Source organism: Nicotiana tabacum, chromosome 2 (assembly GCF_000715075.1).
Source record: "Nicotiana tabacum cultivar K326 chromosome 2, ASM71507v2, whole genome shotgun sequence".
Lineage (NCBI taxonomy): Eukaryota > Viridiplantae > Streptophyta > Magnoliopsida > Solanales > Solanaceae > Nicotiana > Nicotiana tabacum.
Window position 1 is genome coordinate 33,981,279 of NC_134081.1, and position 19,933 is coordinate 34,001,211.

The 19,933-nt window shown below is 40.2% G+C and overlaps 1 protein-coding gene and 1 non-coding gene across 2 annotated transcripts; both read right to left on the bottom strand.

The window, feature by feature from the left end:
* Window positions 1-5,427: 5,427 nt before the first annotated feature.
* On the bottom strand, window positions 5,428-5,534 carry LOC142174243 (small nucleolar RNA R71). Its single transcript, XR_012703564.1, has one exon. It is a non-coding gene; the product is annotated as a small nucleolar RNA R71 (small nucleolar RNA).
* Window positions 5,535-18,001: 12,467 nt separating this feature from the next.
* On the bottom strand, window positions 18,002-19,379 carry LOC142170546 (GDSL esterase/lipase At5g03980-like). Its single transcript, XM_075232464.1, has one exon. It carries the CDS (start codon window positions 19,258-19,260, stop codon window positions 18,121-18,123), a length of 1,140 nt encoding a protein of 379 aa, XP_075088565.1. The 5' UTR covers window positions 19,261-19,379; the 3' UTR covers window positions 18,002-18,120.
* Window positions 19,380-19,933: the final 554 nt, after the last annotated feature.

The following is a 19,933-nucleotide window of genomic DNA, read 5'->3' on the forward strand; positions in this document are numbered from 1 at the left end:
AATAGTTGATCTTATATGAGAGGACTAGAGATACGACAAATTTGTCTTTCAAATCAATATGCTCATGATATGTGCCAAAATCTAAAAACATCTAATTTCAACCTTTCACTAGTGAAACCACATAGCTAGGACATCGTAATATTGGGGTGAAATCATGTATTAGTTAGAGAGAATGAACACTTTGCAATGAGCTAGACATGTTTCTACCATAATAACTCTCAAGCTGCCATATCAGGCCACTTCACTGGCAACTATAATACTAGGAACAAAGTGAGTTACTCACGGAGGCATGCTCTAGGTGGACATAAAAGTCATACTGAGATGGGTAAACAACAAGATCTCCCTGTGACGAATTTGTGATAAATCTCAAATTGGTCAGAAACTTTATGCGGATAAGTGTCCCCTTTCAATTGGCATGTATGCACATGATAGGTGCTGAGATATGCTCTCATGTTACTAGACACTGAAAAGGATTCATGATAATATTCGCAAAGAAGTGAAGTGATTGTTCAAACCATAGGAACCACATTTACCGGAAAGAGAAAGAGTGGCTCAAGAAGGATCTCAACACTAGGCTGCTTTACATTGGATTTGATACCACATAGGTAAACTTCATGACTGTGCATGCATAAGCACAATTGAGCAGATGTTATCCATTTAAATCAAAATGTTCTATAAGAAATTCATCAGGTATAGTCCCTTGTTGAGAATTTAGGGAAGCAACTGGGAAGTATTAATCATAGAGTTATAACTCAATTCAAGGACATAATTATAGAGCTCAATTCCTCAAGAGGTTGTAAATAAGAAAATTGTAATCAAGAGGCTTCACGAATACCGCGTCTCGTTCAAAGAGTAGGTACATGCAATATTTTGTGTTTCAACGTTTTGGTTAAGACCATATTTATGTAGGCTCTTCAATATGGATGTACATATACAAGGAAAATAATGCGGTGTTCATAATGATATACTAAGGAGTGACTCACTTGATGACTTTAGATTGACAGGACAGTACCTTAATTGATACTCCTCTACTCCACATCCAAACATATATTAGTACCATAATGACATACCCCCGAATGACATCTCATACACTTCACACAACGAGGATGGGGTCCGTTAAACTGGCTCGCCCCACTTACCTGATACTTACCCTTTTTGCATACATCTTAAGAATTTCCCTTAGTCTTCCTCCAAGCCTTCATGGCGGGAGTAACAATCTCTGCAACAGCTCGTTGTATGGACTTTTGGAATTGCCCAAATCTACCACCCCTAACATGCTTCTGAGCATACTCACAACATGACGTAAATTATTTTTGCCCGCATATCGGGCAGATCGGAAGAGGTGTATCCAACCCAAGGGAATTTGTTCTTCTTGTGCCCCCTCTTTCTTCAACCATAACATATTTCAAGAATCATCCAACATAAACCCGAGTGGCTTTTCTTTCATATCAAACATTCCAGCTTATTGATGCCAATAATCCTCTTTAATATTTTTTAGGTGCTCTCACCACATAATCTGGGGGTGTGGTGACATTAAATACTTCCCCTAGCAATTGGTTCTTTCATTTCCTCCTCGATGGCTTGAACCCATGAGTTACTCATATGGAAAATGAGACAGGACGAGGAATTTAGTTTCCTATTTGAGCTCTATCGCACGATCAAGAGTATCAAAGACGTGAGAAATTCCTAAATGTCCAAGTAGCCTCCTCATTATAGATGTGGTCAACAACATGCCGATAAGAAGGACTCTACTAGACACGGCTCCGAGACATCCTAGGACACTTAAAAACCTTAGGCTTTGATACCAAGTTTGTCACGTCCCAAACTCGGGGAGCGCGACCGGCGCTCAATCGAGTAAACCCAGCCGAGAAAGCCTGTTAGATTTCCTTCTACCCAACTCATCCATGAATAAAGAGGAGATGTACTCCATTAATTAAACACTGAAAATATTTTATTAACAACTTCATTTTCATTCCCATTAGCAGCTTCATTCGAAGAGTTTATAGAATTAATGAAAAACATGATTTCCAAATACCAATATTTCTAGTTCAATTCCCCAACATCAACCACAACCTACAACCTGTCTACGGAGCCCTTAAGTACAATAGAAGAGTAATATGGAAATGCTGGCAACAAGGCCCCGGCTATACCTCAAAACACAGTACATGAGAAACAAATACATGACCCCGAAATGAAGTGGGGCTCACCAAATCAGCAGAAAAGAGTGTACTGCTATCACTGATCAATGGCGCCTGCTGTAGAACCACCTGCATCCATTAAAGATACAGCGCCCCCGGCAAAAAAGGCATTAGTACTGTCGAATAGCACTAGTATGTATAGCTAAAAATCCTCTTTCAAAATAGAATGCCCATATAAGAAAAGACAACACATAGAAACAGCAAGTCACAATCCACAATATCCAAATGTCCAGTTAAAACATAATAATTTTCAAAATACGAACTTCATATACAATTTTTGGTTGGGAGATCATTAGCACCGATATACCACTGTTCACAATACCATCGTTCACAATACCAATGTTCACAATTAACATAACTCATTTCTTCTTCCACACATCTTAAGCTCCAAAATTTGACTAACTCCCAAACAATACCAATGTTCACAATACCAATGCCACCGTACTTTTAGCACGGAGTCCGATCATGACCCGATCGGCTAGGCTATCTCATTAGAGAATCAACCACAATTACTATCAATACCAATACCACCGTAATTTTAACACGGATTCCGATCACGACCCGATCGGCTAGGCTGTCTTATTTGAAGACATCAACCAAAATCTAAATTTCAATTACAATATCCAGCACAATCACCTCCATGTGTGCGACATGGTGTCCGATCACGCCCCGATCGGCTAGGCTGTCTTATTCGAGACATCAACCCTTTTATATCAATCAATCTCATTCCAATTAAGAGGAATGATTTTATCACATCAATCTCATCCCAAATAAGGGGAATATTCACAAAAATAACATAGGTGCAAATGTAGTTACCTCATCATCTTTCACATTGTATAAATCTCCAATAGTATTTTTAACCAATAACAATAACAATATTTTCTTGGCTCTTTTTGGCCATTCACAAGATTCTTTATTCAAGGTACGGTGGCCATATTTGATATTCCACACTTTCATTTCTTCCCTCTCATGTATCATCATTATAAATATCAACATACATATAATATTCCGGAAATCACAACTTTAAGGTCATTAGAAACAAACAATTTAAGCACAATAGATATCTTTCCGAGAAATGGAGTAAAATGATTGGCAATTAATGTGCAAGTAAAAATCATCAGCAAATAACGCACCATTTATTCTTGACACATTTTTCCCCACAAAGGGAAATACACAATTTCCACTCACGAATATGCAAGAACGCAAAACACATTGAAAATACTCACAAATCATAACGTCTGTTAAAACAGCCACATATGAGCATGACTTGAGTTTATAAGCTTTTAGGCAATTCTATTTTCGAAGTCATTTCAGAATAGTTGAATCAAGGCTCATTTCATAACCTTTCTCACATCATTTCATTTCATTGGCTCTGTTGGCCACAAGTATAACTTTCACTTATATCAATCATCGAATTTCATACTTCTTTCACATCTTTTAATTCCATTGGCACCATTGGCCACAAGTATAACTTTCACTTATATCAATTATCGCATTTCATACTTCTTTCACATCTTTTAATTCCATTGGCACCATTGGCCACAAATATAACTTTCACTTATGCACATTGGCCACATTTTATATCCCAATTCACTTATTTCACTTCCAATCGTCTTTATAGGCTATCAACAGTAAGACATTTCCAATCAAGACTTTAGGTACACATATGAGCAATTAAGAGTCTTAAGCATATTGAGGTTTTCTCACACAATTTGGCATACTAGCTTTCATTTGAAATATGATTCAAAGCCACAACATTTTAATACGCAACCCATACTTTGAAACTTATGGGAATATTATGGAATTCAATTCCAAGAGAGAAAGTTTAGCCAACATACCTTGCTTTTAGCTTTCCTTAAATTACTACGATGTTCCGAAAATTCTAGCAATCCCAATCTATTTTGAGACATAACAAAATTGAACCATAATTAGGAAGATATTCATGGTCTCAGCTCATTTAAGCATTTCATCAAACACTAGGTGTGCAAATTGGTTATAAGGTTCTTTCACAAAATTTCCTTCACTTCACAACCCAATCTTTACTTATTTGAGCTCAACAATCTCCTCACAAACCTTATTGGTACATGCATGTATAAATAATACTTTTACATCCAAGAATCTTACTCTCAATCAACCATCTTCCACCCAAATTCGAAATTGAAAACTAAGGTATGAAACCTTACCTCTTAGATGAAGAACTTGAGAGATTTATTGTTGGATTTCAAGGCTTGGACAAGATCTTGATGAACAAAGCACTTGAGCTTCTTTCTAGAACACTCTCACTTCTCTCTAAAAATATCAGATTTTTGCTCCAAAATGAGCTTCAAGGGTTATTTATTGAAGTTGGGTTGGTTTATAACAATAGAAGAATGGATACTCCGAAATTCCGGATCAGGCTACAAACCAGGCTAGACACGCTCTGTAGCCAACTATAGACCTGGCGAGGCACGCTCTGTAGCCATTTATAGACCTAGCGAGGCATGCTCTGTAGCGCGGTCTAGCGCGCTATAAGCTAGGCGACGTAAGAGTGAAAAATTTCAACTCCCCAACACACTATTCAACCCCAAAACTCCCAAATATAATACATTAACCTACCTTTGTACCCCGAAACCTTAAATTACTTAGCGAAATTTTCCGGGGCCTTACAATCCTCAACCAAAGAAACCATGGCTGGAAACGGTAATGATAATGTAGATTTGGCTGCAAGAGAGGCAGCCCAACAACGAGAAAAAGCTGCACGGGATGCTGAGGAAGCAGCTATTAGAGATGCGCAACACATCTATGAAGAAGATAGGGGTCACAAACTTAATCAACATCAACCTTGGCTGCAGACCAGTTCGAAAATATAGCTCTCATGCCTGGGAGACCTCTGGGCGATTATGCTAGACCGGTCTACAATCAAGGATTATCCACTGTTAGACCACCTCCAATTGCAGCAAACAATTTCGAGTTGAAGCAAGGGTTGCTTTAAACCCTTCAGAATTGCTATGTCTTTAGAGGGAAGCCAAATGAAAATTCAAATACACATCTATTGGACTTCGAGGAGATTATGAACACCTTTCAATACAATGGGGTGTCACAAGATGCAGTGTACTTAAGTACATTCCCATTCACACTCAAAGATGATGCAAAACAGTGGCTTCAGAGTTTTCCCAGTGGATCGATTAGAACTTGGGAGGAGATGACCAGAAAATTCCTTGATAAATATTTCTCCTTAGCTAAGACGGGCAAGATTAGAAGAGAAATCCATAATTTCTGCCAGAAAGAGACTGAAACTATTTTTGAAGCATGGGAGAGGTTTAAGGAGATTGTTCGAAAGTGTCAACATAGTGGAATTGAACTCTGGATGCAACTCCAGGACTTTTGGGAAGGATTGACACCAGCCTCGCGTAGAACATTGAGCAATGTAGTTGGAGGCCCTTTGATGAAGAAGACTCCAGAGGAGATAGTTACAATTCTTGATGAGTTAACTGAAGATGCAAATCAGTGGCCCTCTGTGAGTACTGAAAGAAGAAGATCAACTGGTGTTCACTAAGTTGATGCTAACACATCTGTGCAGGTGCAACTTGATGTTATGGCCAAGGAAATAAGGAAGCTGACCTTAGCCTCGATACAAAATGAGCCTCATACAGCTTGTGATATATGTGGAATATGATACCCTACTCATAAGTGTCAAGCCTCAACTGAGGAAGTGAATCTTGTGAGAAACTACAATTTCAATGCAATGGGTCAGAGGCACCCTGATTTTTCATGGAGTTCACCTGGAGGTACTGTGAATGTTTGGCAATAAAATAAATCTAGACCCCAGGGACAAGGAGCTCCAGCATACCAAAATCAGTAGAGGCAGCAATTTCAGCCTCAACAGCCCATTCAACCTGGTCTAGAAGATCTAATGAAGGCCTTCATTATCAAGATAGATGAGAGGCTGGACGCCCATGGATCAACTATCAAAGAGTTGGGCATATATTTTTGAACCCTGGAGAGACAAGTGGGACAGATTGCAACAATATTATCTGAGAGGGCTCCAGGAACTCTCCCCGATGATACTAAGAGAAATCCCAAAGAAATAGTGAATGCTGTAACTTTGAGAAGTGGGAAAGTGTTGAAAGATCCCACCCCAATCCAAAGTGATGTGAAACTTGAAAAAGAAAGTGGGGAGCAGCTGAAGAATGATGTTGATAAAAAGAAGAAGGACCAGATAAAAGCTAAGAAAAAGAAGAAAGGAGAAACTTCAAGAAGAGAGGAACATGATGAGAGCGAGCATATACCTGCGCCACCTTTCCCTCAAAATCTATGTGGAGAAAAGATGGACAAGCAGTTTGAGAGATATGTGGATGTGCTAAAACAGGTTCATGTAAACTTACCATTCACTGAAGTGCTCTCACAAATTCCTGCTTATGCCAAATTCTTGAAGAATATCCTTACAAAGAAGAGGGAGATAGAAGAGACCTCAGTGGTTAAGCTCACAGAGCATTGCAACGCGATATTGCAAAAATAAACTCCCACAAAAATGTGGAGATTCAGAGAGTTTTACTATACCTTACCCTTTAGGAACTATTAATTTTGACAAGTCTTTATGTGATTCTGGTGCCTCAATTAATTTAATGTCTCTATCTATTTACAGGAAACTGGAGAAGGAGATTGGATAGATAAGGCCGGTGCCAATATATTTGCAACTAGCAGATCAAACGACTATAACACCCGAGGGGATTGTGGAAGATGTGTTAGTTTGGGTGGATAAGTTCATATTTCCTGTAGATTTTATAGTGGTGAATATGAAGGAAAACAAGGAGGCCCCCCTTATCCTAGCGATGAGTAGAGCAATATTGGATATACATAAGAGAAAACTCATGCTTAGAGTGGGTGAGGAGACTGTGACCTTTGAGATGAATGTAGCAAAGGGAGAACAAAAGGAAAAACCAGCTGCGAGTGTTGAGTGGAAAGTGAAGGGCTCAAAAGAGAAGTCTGCACTGAGTGAGAAAGATAGGTGTGGGGTGTAACCCAAAAAGGCTGAGAAGAAGCTGTCTGCATGGATGTGCGCATTAGTTCGGGAGCGAGGAATGGAGCCCGACTTCGACTCAGACCCCGACAGATGTTCATGGAAGTTTTCTTTAACTTTATGCTTTTTAATTGTGTGTCATGGGGACATGCCACAACTTAAAGTGTGGGGTGGGGGATAGTTGTTATGTTGTATGTATATGTGTTAGTTTTGTTAGTTGTAGTAGTTTGGAAAATTGAAAAACCATACAAATTTGAAAGAAATTTGATTTTTCCCGACGATGGATATCATTCGACGGGTTTCTTGAGGGATTAAAGTTGAAAGAAAAAGACAAAAAGATTTTCTTTTGTTAGGTAGTGTAACAATTCTCCCTTGATTTTTCTTTGTGCCACGGTTCTTTTTCAAAGGTTTTGTTTGAACCGAGTGTAGTTAGTTTTTGTTTTGTAGAGTAGTAGAAAACCTTGTGTTATGATTTGAATTGAAGGAAATATCTCTTAACTTTATTATACCTTGAGAATGGTGAGTATTTTAGTTGTGACGCTTAGGCTCAGTTTTTGACTCTTGTATAAGTACCTTAAATTGTATGATCTTAACTTTGCTTAACTACTTTGACTAGAGTGTCTTGATAGTCCAATCTTAAGTGAGTTATGTGTCATGTGTGTATGAGGTTTTGTGTTATTCTGTGTATTGCATTTGATGTTCAGAACTTTCCCCGTGTGTTTGAAAAGTGAAATAGTAGTTTTATTTAGTCTTGGAAGTGATATAGGCATTTCTTTGTTGAGCCAGTTATATGTTTTTACCCACCTAATTGTTATGTATCTTAGTTAACCCCTTTGAGCCTGTAATCCTGTTTCTTTGGCAACCACATTACAAGCCTTACCCATTATTTTGAATTAACCATTTATTTGAACCTTGTACCTCTCGTGAACACTTGAATTTGTTATGAACTTTGTAAAAGTGAAGTGTGGGGTGGTTGGTTTGGCTTTTGAGTGGAACTATTGAATTAAGGAGAAAGGTGCATGGTTTTGAAAAAAAATAAGAGCCACTTGAATTGAAAAAAGAAAAAAAAAAGAATAAGTGTATGATTGTAAAAAATGTTCCTTGATAGTGGTAACTTGATGTAATTATGCTTAAAGAAGTAGGGAGTTAATGTATATTGATGTGAATGTAGAGTTATGGTTTGACATATGTGTGGGATTTTGAACAATGAAATGTATGTCTTAAAGTGCTTAGGGAGGTGTAGTCACTCTTATATCTAAATGTATCCTACCCATCCCGCAGTCTACATTACAACCAATTAAAGTCCTACTTGATCCTTGACTGAATGAGCTCAATTAGTAGATTAGTATACTACGGGCAAGCCTATGGTACGCCTTTATGGCATATGAATGTTGTTTCTGAGAGTGAGTGGATTCCTTCTATCTTGAGTTCCTAATTGTTTTTAAATTTCATTGTGTGCGGAACTACTCTCTATTGTTGTGTGAGGGCACTTAATTCATGAAGGAAAGGTAATGCCATTGACCTCTGTGTTAGAGTAAGTGAGCGGGTTATAAATAATGTGTGGTGCTTTTGAGTCAAATTTTGAGGCTAGGATGTTACGGTATTGTATTTAATCTGTTTTAAATATTCTTGGTGTGACGAGTTATGAGAGTTGCTGAAACAAGTCGTGTCTATATGAAATGTAGTTTGATTGCTCGAGGAAGAGAAATAGTTTAAGTGTGGGGTGTTGATGGTAGGCTATAATTGCGTATTTTAGTCGTTTAAAGCACTCTAATTCACTGCACTTTACTTGTGTTGAGATTTAATTGACAGTGTTTTGCACTTATTGTGTGTTTTATGCCTTGTAGTAGTGATTCCGAGCTATGAAGATGTTGTGGAATGAATTCGAGTGATTTGGAGCTTTGAAGTCTGAGTAAAATCCCAAGGGATCAAGCCGGGATCGTGTTAGGGGGTCGAGGACCAATTCTGGACGTCAAAAATCAAATTTGCTCCGTACTTTGAGAATTCCCCACTACCGCAGCGCATGGGGCCACGCATGGGGCATCGCGCTTGTGCAAATCCCTGCTGTCTGTCAGAAGTTAGCTCTCTCGATTTCCCCACTAATGCCCCGCATGGCGCGTCACCCCATGCGATACACCTATGTATTTTTTACAAAGTAATTTTTCTATTTCGGTTAGGAGAAGGTAGTTTCATCTAGGCCCGATCCTACTTGGTATAAATACATAGAAAAATATTTTTTCTTGACCTTTAACACATATTCGACCTAAGGAGGCTAAGGAGGAGTTGGAAGAACACGAGCACAAGGATTTCATCATTCCTTCCTAACTCAAGACCCGATTTTGGATTGAATATTTCCTATACTTTAATTTTATTTGTGATGAATTACTCCATATCTATGGAGTAGTTCCCTTTTAGGGTTTGAGGGATTTGGTGTATTGATGATTATTTGTGGATTATAACTCTAGTTTTTATGTATTGAAGTGTTTTTGGATGAATTAATTGTTTCATCTATATTCGCTTGTTCATGTAATCGAGAGAGGCATAACTTGTGATATCGTTGCATTATATTGTTGGTTGAGTTCATAGATTCTTCTAAGTAATCGAAATAGGCTAGTTGAATCATTGATTAAACGTAGTTAGGAGAAGAATCTAAAGAGGTTCTCCTAAAGACCAATCCACTACGCTTTCTTGCATATCTTCACGCGCTTGAATTGGTTCATCTTGTGAGGTTAAAACTTAATCGAGAGAGGAGTTTTTGCTGAACGTTTGAACTAATAATTGAGTGAATTCGAGAGACTCACTTGAACATTAAAAGTTAATTATCTAAAGTTAGATCCCAAACAATTATCTTGCACCTATCCCATAAAAACCCTATTTTCTCCCATTGATAACTTCCTTGCTTACCTTTGTTGTGCTTACAATTAGTCAATAACTTTAGATTCTTAGTTAATTGTAGTTAGAAGTCATAGAAATCTCAATTGTTGATCATCTTGGATAGAAATCAAGCTAGAAACTACAAGAATACTTTTAAAATCCAATCCTTGTGGATACAATATTAAACTATACTATATTTGACTAGCGAACATAATTTAAGTGTGTGTTTCGAGCTCATCAGGGGAGGGGGATGATATGAGAATACAGAAGTCTGATTGTCACAGAAATCGAGATTACAAAATCCGGGAACACAAGTGTCTCGTCGGGACAGGGGACTGCTCAGCCAACTCCGTAGAAACAAGTTGTACTAATTAGCCACATGTAATGGAAATTTCTTTTCAAACAGCAAAATAAATGCTTATATACTTTTGAAGATAGAAGAAATAAAATAAATTCCTTCTATTTTTATCTTGTTTCTTGTCCAAACAATGAATTGATTTTATCATTTGAAAGTTAATCAAGTACTTCAAATGCTAGTGCTGGAATGAACAAGAGACATCCTCTTCAAGAGTGCCATAAACATAAGAAGGCCCTCTCTTATGAAACCCTCATAGTAAATGGTTGGTTCCGGAAGGGTTTATGCACGGAACCCAAATGCTATCGAGGAAAAATGCACCCGAAGCCTTGTATAATTCGATGCAAAAAAGTAAACGAAAAGCACTTTTATATATCAAACGTGCCAAGTAGAATAATTACAAAAATATGAAAAGAAAACAACAAAGGAAAAAAAAGGAAAAAACTAAACTATATCACCCCCAGAACTCGGGGGAAGAGAAGCATCAGTGCCCCCAGGAGAAGTAGGCAGATCTGCCGTCGGCTCGAGATCTTGGCCTTTGTCATTGTCCTCTTCAAGTTCCTCCTCGGTTCCTGAGAACTCGAAATTAGAAGAGTAAGTTGCATCGGGCTGAGCCGGGAGGCGCCTTCGAGCGGTTGACTCCAGATCTCGGGTCTTAGCGATTTCATCGTCAAAATCAATGATGCCCGCTTTAGTCTTTTCCAAGGTTTTTCTCCTCATGATATACATAGAATGTGTTTTTTCGATGATGAGAGAATCCACTTGGCACTGAAGTTTTGATTTAAGCCGATCAACCTCGGTCGAAAGGCCATCCCGTTCGAATCTCGTGGCCCTAAGGCTAAGATCAAGGTCACATATAGTAGTTATATGAACCTTATTATGTTCCGTGACCCTCTTAGACTTATCCTCCATCTGAGCATGCTTCTTCTCAGCAGCAGCAGGCTCTTCAGCTTTGTAGTTCAAGGCTACCTCCAAGTTATTCAGTCTCTCAGTAGAGGCAGCCTCGTGCTCAGCAGCAACAAGCACAACATTTTTGACCTCAGACCATTTAGCCTTGACTTCTTGAAAATGTACATTTAATTGAGAGGCTTCTTGGATGAGGGCCATCACCTCCTACTCACTTTGCTGCAACCGAGCCTCTAACTCACCGGCTTCAGCAGCTTGGGCTTCCAGCACTGGGAGGCGAGCAACAACTTGGTCCCTCTCGGCTAACAATTGATCCCGCTCGGTCTTAAGCTTTTCCTTATCGAGAATCAACTTCTGAAGGCCCTCAGAAGTAAGAAAGTTGGCTTGCGAAGCAAAGCCCAAGTTAGAAACTCTGTTATAGCAAGTCAAAAGGAAACAGACAGTAAAAAGAACAAGTACAATACCGTTGCTGCCTTGTGCGTGGAATTATTTATCATACACTCCCCCGAAAGAGAGTGTGTTTTCTTCTTGTCTTTCTCGGAAGCCAGTGACTTCAGATATATAATTGGCGAGTTCCACTAGCCGAGACATCAGATGGCACTCGGTAGATACCGAGAGAGAAACACTCCTCCTCCTTTGGGGATCTGTAGAAGGGGGCAAATAGTTGTGTCCCAAATTCCCATGGTTTGGGGACTGGGGAGGAGGGACATCCTCTTCTCGGGTGTCTGTGGGCGGTGGAGGTGATGTAGCAGTTGCCGGTGATGAGGGTATGACCAGCGTAGAAGGAGATGAAGCTGATGGTGTTGTGGGTTGAGAATCAGCTGCGGCAAAGGCAATGCTGGTTGTTGGTTGCTCACCAACCAAAGACGGAAGAGGCCCAGTACTCAGCCTCATAGTATTGGGAGCAACAACTGGGACTGGAAAGGGAGAATTGGCATTCTCCACCAAGTCAAACTCTCCCAGAGTGCGTGGGTGTCATCCCCGGTTGGGGTTATAAGCTCTTCAGATTGAGCATTCTGTTGAGCTGATGAAGGTCATTGTCTCCTTTGAAGGAAAGCCCCTTTATCACTGGCTTCGCCGTCATCATCTATCACCACAGTGACTGCAGCTGGCTTGGGCACAACTTTCTTCACCTTTTTACTCTTTCCCTCGGCCGAGGAAGAACACTACCTTTTTGGTTGCTTGTTCTCTGGCCAGGGACTACGAGAGGAAGTACTTGCACTTGAAGCAGATCCGATGGCGCTAGTACGGGTGAAAGCCTCCTTCAGCAACCTCGCAGCCTCTGCGGGATCAGCCAAAACATCCCCCTTAAGGATGGTAACATAGCTCTGCGGGAGACCTGAATTCAACAAAAAAAGAGGTTCACCAACTTTCTTATGCACAAAATTGAGATGAGGACAAAATCAGTTTCACGAGTCAACTTACCATGATTTTTGGCCTTCCACCCGTATTTGGGGGCCAGTTCTTTCCACTAGCGAGTCTCAGGTGTGGTAATATCTAGAATCTTCTGAACCCACTGGTCCAAGCTTTCAACCCTTGGTGGAGTCCACCGAGTTACTGAAATAACAAAAAGAGAAGGATCAGCAACGACATGAAACAACCTTTTTTCAGAGAAAAGGCAGACATTGAACTTACGTGTACAAGTCCAGGATTCAAGGAAAGACAGAGTAGTGGCCGAAGTAATATCCCTAGTGGCAACAACGACAAACTGCTCCATCCATCCATGGTCGTTGTCGTCATCCATACTGGTGAACAAAGCATAGTAGCCACATTTGCTAAAATTTATTACTCCCCCACAGAAAATCTTGGGGGAGTAGAGATTCCTCATGCGAGCCAAGGTGAGCTCGTCCTTCGTCTCCTGGCACAACCGCCGCAGACATGCCACTGTTTGCCACATCGAAGGGCCCACCTGTGCCAAATAAATCTTGTATTTGTGGCATAGCTCCAAAGTCACGGGGTCAATTCCCTTGCTAAAAACAAATGCACCCAAAGTAAATGGGTACATATAAACGTACATGAAGCCCTTCGTAGGGAAGGTGTCACGACCCAAACTAACCCTGTCGTGATGGTGCCTATTGTGGAACTAGGCAAGCCGACTCATTTAAAAAAAAATGATATTTTTCATTTAAAAAGAAAATTTCAAGGCCTTATAACATAAAAACCTTCGTAAAAGAGTTCAAATCAAAACAAAAGTGCGTAAAAAGAAAAGCCCGACATCGGGGTGTCACTAGTCATGAGCATCTACTACAATTTGTCTGATAATATCGAGACTAACATAGTCTGGAAAAATGGCTAAATACAACTAAAGGAAGATAAGAGGGAGAAGAGCAGGGCTGCGATCGCCAGGCAACTACCTTGCTATCCCCGAGAAAATCTGCAACTGGAAGAGTCAACAACCGTTACCGTGTCCAGCTACACCTGGATCTGCACACAAGGTGCAGGGAGTAACGTGAGTACGCCAACTCAGTAAGTAACAACAATAAATAAAGACTGAGCAGTAGTGACGAGCAGTAAAGCATATAAAGTTCTTATCATGAAATCTTAGTAAAATACCATATGCTTTTAAAGAATCAGGGTTAGAATCAAAACATCTCATTTAAACCCAGTTCCAGTAAAATCATTTAAAGATATTTTCCAACAGTCTTCAAACAGAGGCTCAAAGCAAAGGTGAGCAAAAATGATGAAATCATAACAGCCTCTCGGGTAAAAATATCACTCATATACAGCCCATCGGGCAAATCTCACAGTCGCTCGTATATAGCCCCTTGGGCATACCTCACAATCACTCATAAACAGCCCCTCGGGCATACCTCACCATCACTCATGCCTCCCAGTCTCTCAGCACTCGGCACTCACACTCACTAGGTACCTGCGCTCACTGGGGTCGTGTACAGCCTCCGGAGGGGCTCCTTCAGCCCAAGCGCTATATCAAGCCAAATCATGGCATAAATCAATCAGGCCCTTGGCCTATATCAAACATGCTACAGCGTGCAGCCCGATCCCATAATATCCTCACAAATCAGGCCCTCGGTCTCACTCAGTCATAAACCTCTCAAGTCATTTGGGCTCTTAGTAAAACAGGGTATTCAGCCCAAAACAATATTTATATGCATCAAAACAGAGTAATAAAAGTTGAGTTATGCAGTAAACAAGTATGACCATGATCGAGTATAGATTTTCAATCGAAAACAGTGAGAGGATAGTAAGAAAAGGCCCCTAAGGGTCCAAACAACATTGGCATAAGGCCCAAACATGGCATTCAGCCCAATTTACAGAAACTCATTTCTAAAACTCATAAGTATCATATAGTTTCAACAAAATATGCAACTTTACAGTTGCTACGGGACAGACCAAGTCACAATCCCCAACGGTGCACGCCCACACGCCCGTCACCTAGCATGTGCGTCACCTCAAAATAGTAAAAATGATACGAAATTCGGTGTTTTATACCCTCAGGACTAGATTTCCAATCGTTACTTACCTCAATCCGGTCAAGTATCTACCCCGCGATGCTCTTGCCTCTTGACTCGGCCTCCAAATGCTCCGAATCTATTCACAATCAGTACAATACCATCAATATATGCTAATGGAATGAATTCCACAAGCAAAATTACCAATTTAGACCAAAAACCCGAAATTCACTCAAACTCGGCCCCCGAGCCCACGTCTCGAAATCCGACAAAATTTACTAAACTAGAAAGCTCATCCACTCACGAGTCCAACCATACCAAATTTATCAAAATTCAACCTCATTTGGTCCCTCAAATTCCCAAATCAAACTCTCCAAAATCCCAAGCCCTAACCCCTCATTTTCACCCCTAATTTTCACTAATTACATGATTAAACAACGGGAAATCACCATATATACGAGTATTAGGGCTCATGCAACTTATCTCACTGATATCCCCTTGAATCCCTCTTCAAAATCACTCCCAAAAGCTTCAAAACCGACTGAAAATGGTGAGAAATGGACCAAAATCCGCGAAGTCTCCTTTTTATATTTTCTGCCCAGGCCTTTCGCACATGCGGACCAATTCTCGCTTCTGCGCCACCGCACCTGCGAAAAATCCATCGCAGGTGCGGAACTCACTTAGGATCCCAGGTTCCGCATCTGCGGACAAACCTTGCACCTGCGGATCGAGCACCTGCGCACTCACACTCCGCTTCTGCGAAAACTGACCAACTCTGCCCTTCCGCATCTACGCTCCAAATCTCGCGCCTGCGGATGCGCACCTGCGCATCTCCCTCCGCTTCTGCGAAGCCTACCAAAATCTCCTTCTCCGCATCTGCATCCTAGGGCTCGCACCTGCGGGCTCACAGATGCGACCACTATCTCGCACCTGCGCATCCTGCCTAGCCCAACATAGCCCGCACCTGCAAACTCCCTACATGCACCTGCGACCTCGCACCTGCGGTTCTCCCCTCCGCAGGTGCGGAAATATTAGTAGCAGCAGCTTCAGCTATATTTTCCAACTTCAAACAATCCGTTAACCACCCAGAATCACCCTGAGGCCCTCGGGACCTCAACCAAAAATACCAACAAGCTATATATTAACATACAAACTTAGTCGAACCTTCGAATCACTCAAAACAACATCAAAATACCAAATTACCCTCGGATTCAAGCCTAAGAACTTCTAAACTTCCAAATTCGACAACCGATGCCGAAACCAACCAAACCACGTCCGAATGACCTCAAATTTTGCACACACGTCACAAATGACACTACGAATCTAGTCCAACTTTCGAAATTCCGTTCCGACCCCGATATCAAATTTTCCACTGCTGACCAAAATCGCCAAATTTCCAACTTTCGCTAATTCAAGCCTAATTCTACTACAGACCTCCAAATCACATTCCGGATGCACTCCTAAGTCCAAAATTACCTAACGGATCTAACAGAACCATAAAATTTAAATCCGAGATCGTTTACATATAGGTCAACATCCGGTTGACTTTTCCAACTTAAACTTCTAAATAGGAGACTAAGTGTCTCATTCCACTCCGAAACCACTCTGGACCCGAACCAACCAACCCGATACAACACAATGCAGCTAAATAACACATAAATAGAACAGAAATGGGGGAAAACAGGGCTATAACTCTCGAAACGACTGGCCGGGTCGTTACAGAAGGTTACTTGCTCCACTAGTTCGGGAGTAATGATGTTCAGATCATGGCAACGACAATCCTCCTTCACAGCAGGAATGCTGGAAGGGCGGATGGAACAAGGGTATATGCCAATAGCCCAAGTTCGAGAACTTGAAGAAGGAAACTTCTCTTCGAAATTCTTGGATGTGTTGAGTCTTTTGGGAATGATGGTGCTCACCGTAGGGGGGGTCAGCATCAACGGTGATTTCTTTGTTTTTGTTCTCCTTCGGACCCCCACCGACGAGAGAACCTGAGTTCTTGGAAGAAGAAGCCATGATGAGGAGAAGGTAATAAGAGTTCTTTGAAGAAGAAGATTAAAGAAGATGCTGGAAAGAGTTGAATACATAGAAGTTGAGAGAGTTTGTAGAACTGTGAAGGGTAAAGGAAGAACAGTGAGGCGTATAAGTAAAGGAATAGGCGGCTAAAACCGTGGTCGTGATTACCTCGAGAGCCGGCAAAAATATTGCTAAATCGTGGAGTAACACGTGTTCGGGGTATTAAATACGGTGAGACGCGCGTCTAATCAAGCGTCAGAAACTTTTCAAAAGTGTTCAGAAAATTTTCCGCCAAGAAAGGAATCTTCACCAACTTCCCGATGACACAAAAATATGCCATCGGAAAGCAGGGGGACTATTTGTATAGGGTAAAATCGGTTCACATTAAATAATCGAATGATATGTGGAGCCGAAGACAGACGAAAGATGAAGCGAGTGGAAATCAAGACTGAGGACAACAACTTCGGTTGGCATCGGGCAGACCCCGAAGGGAACATTGTTAACGAGGGCAAACAAATATTTGCCACCAGATGACATTCAATAAAGAATATTCCTCAGTATTAAATACACAATCTGTTATAGAGAATTTTGGCATTCATAGCTTGCCGTTATATATTCATCGATGACCCCCATTATTTTCATTTAAGAGGGGCTTGATCACCTTGTTCCCTAAGTATAGCTATAAATAGTGACTTCCACATCCATTGTAAGACACGAAATTTCTGACAAACTTATACTACACATTATTCCAAGCTAAATAATACTTTATCTTCTTTTTATCAATATTCTTATTGCTGTCATCGGAAGCCTTGCTCTCGGAACCAGCATGTCTGCTATCTTATCTCGATTTCAATGCTAAGTCTTGCATTTTATTTAATTGATTTACCAATCTGGAATCATATGTCTGCTATCTTATCTCGATTTCAACGCTAAGTTGTCTGTAAATCATGCTATAAATTCAATTGTATCGTTTTAAGGGTAAAACAAATAGTTCAATCACTTTAATATTGACAAAAAAATAGATTTTGACATGACCGTTATAGTGATTGAAATTCAATTAATTTATTATGACAAAAGATAGATTTAGAACTTTATTATTATAGTGGGTAGAGCTTATGTTTGTGTTTCTTAAGCAATTATCATGTAGTTCAGTTACTTTAATGTATTAAAAAATAATTTTATAATTTTATTACAGTAATGGGTAAAGTTTTGAAAGAAATCCCAAGAACAAGGCTTTTAACTATTTATTTGCAACAACAATCATTCTTCGATTTATTCCTTTTCCACCTCTTCATGAAGAAGAAAGGACACATCTCATCATAGTCAAAACACGCAAATACTCAACATAGAAAATTTTGAAACTCAATAACTAGATAGTACAGCTGAATCTCGAATGTTGGTACACCCGAATTTCGAAATCATGTCGCTGACGATAATGTTTGTCATACGACGATGAGTTTCATCTGTCAAATGAATGCCATCCCAGTGCACGTATCTAGCTGGGTCAGAGCAAACCCCAACACCAGTTGATCCACACACAGTCCTAAAACTAAAGTTGTATTGTCCTCCAGTTCCACAGCAGGCAGAGAGCAATGCGCTCTGATTAAATCCAAAGGAAGGACTGCCAAGAACAGTCAAAAGCGCCTCGTAGTAACCCCCATAGACTATTCCAACATTTGGGAACTCGCGTCGTAGATTTACAAGAGCTCTGTTCAGGTACCTATTGTGGTATGAAGCAAATTCATTATAATTTCTCAGGCACCCCAATTGGTCATAAGCATTAGCATTAGTGTCAGGAAAAGTTGTCAAGTATAGAGGCAGACATCCGAAGGGATAAACTCCTGGAACCAAAACGCGCGTTGCTCCCAGCTGAATCACATCTTTGATGCCTCTAATAATACCAGCAACAACGAAAGGAACATATGTTCGGATTTCGGGTATTTTCTTGTTTTGGAAAAAACAATTGTAGTAGTCATTGCCACCAAATTCCCCCATTACTATGAGGGAGTTACTGAGAGTTTGTGTACAATTTGAGCCACAAGTGGACTGCAGATGTGATTTGAACCAGTTTAATTGAGCAGGTAGTGGCGTGTTCCAGGCGGGCAACCTAATATTGCGAGCAGTCCAGAAAGGGGTACTCAGCGCCGTGCCACCAGCGACAGCGAAGTTGACGCCTTGGTCGAAAGAAGCGCCTGTGCCCAAGTAAGCATTAAGGAAGGGGAGGTTGAAAGCAGAGGAAATATAGTCGATAATGATACGACCGTCTGAGAAGCGACCAGTAGGTCTCTTAAAAAATGTCTCGCCATAAGGAGCTTTGTCGGCACGAAATATGATTGAGGCGCCGGGTGTACGGATGACGTTTCCAGCATCGGCCAGAGAATCTCCTAGTTGGTAAAGAGATCTGATGTTGCATTTTATTTGGGCAGCGGAAGGAGAAGAGAAAAAAGCCAAGGTTATCAGTAAACAAAACAAAGATACTTTGGGTAGAGAAAGTGAAGCCATTGAAGAAGGATTTTTTCTTGAAAACTAGAAGTAGTAGTGCTGTATATAGAGACGAAGGGAAGTGATTGGAAAGTAGAACTTTTTACTTTTGAAGGTGTGGCTGGAGACAGCCCCATGTGCATGTAAATAAGGAAAATATATGCCTAGCTAAATGTTTTAGGGAGTACATGTGCATTAATATTTCGTGATCCAAGGAGCCAAGTCGAATCTTAATTATTACTCCACTATGCTTTAACTAGGTGCCCTACAATTTGGCCAATTTTGAGTTTTATATTTCGTACTAGTGAAATAGCCTTTGCTTAACGCGATTCTAAAAGACATCTTTAAAAATATACAAAATGTATTTTGAAAGTTTTATTAAAATAGAAGAAACATAAATTTTCATACATAACCAAAAAGTAGATCTTTGTAAAAACTATAGATAATTTTAATTTTTTTCTCACAAAGTAAAATCTAAACATACGAATTTGTAACTTCAACCCAAAGGTATATTTCAACAATTACATTTTTCATTGTCCTGTTATCTTGTTTTTGCTATTGTTTATTGCTTCATTTTCATTGTTCCTGTTAGTCCCGCCAATATTGTTGTATTTATAAATAATAATTCTGGAAAATATAAGTTATCGTAATGAAACGGTAATTAATTCGAGCCCACTGAATTCACAGTGTTTCC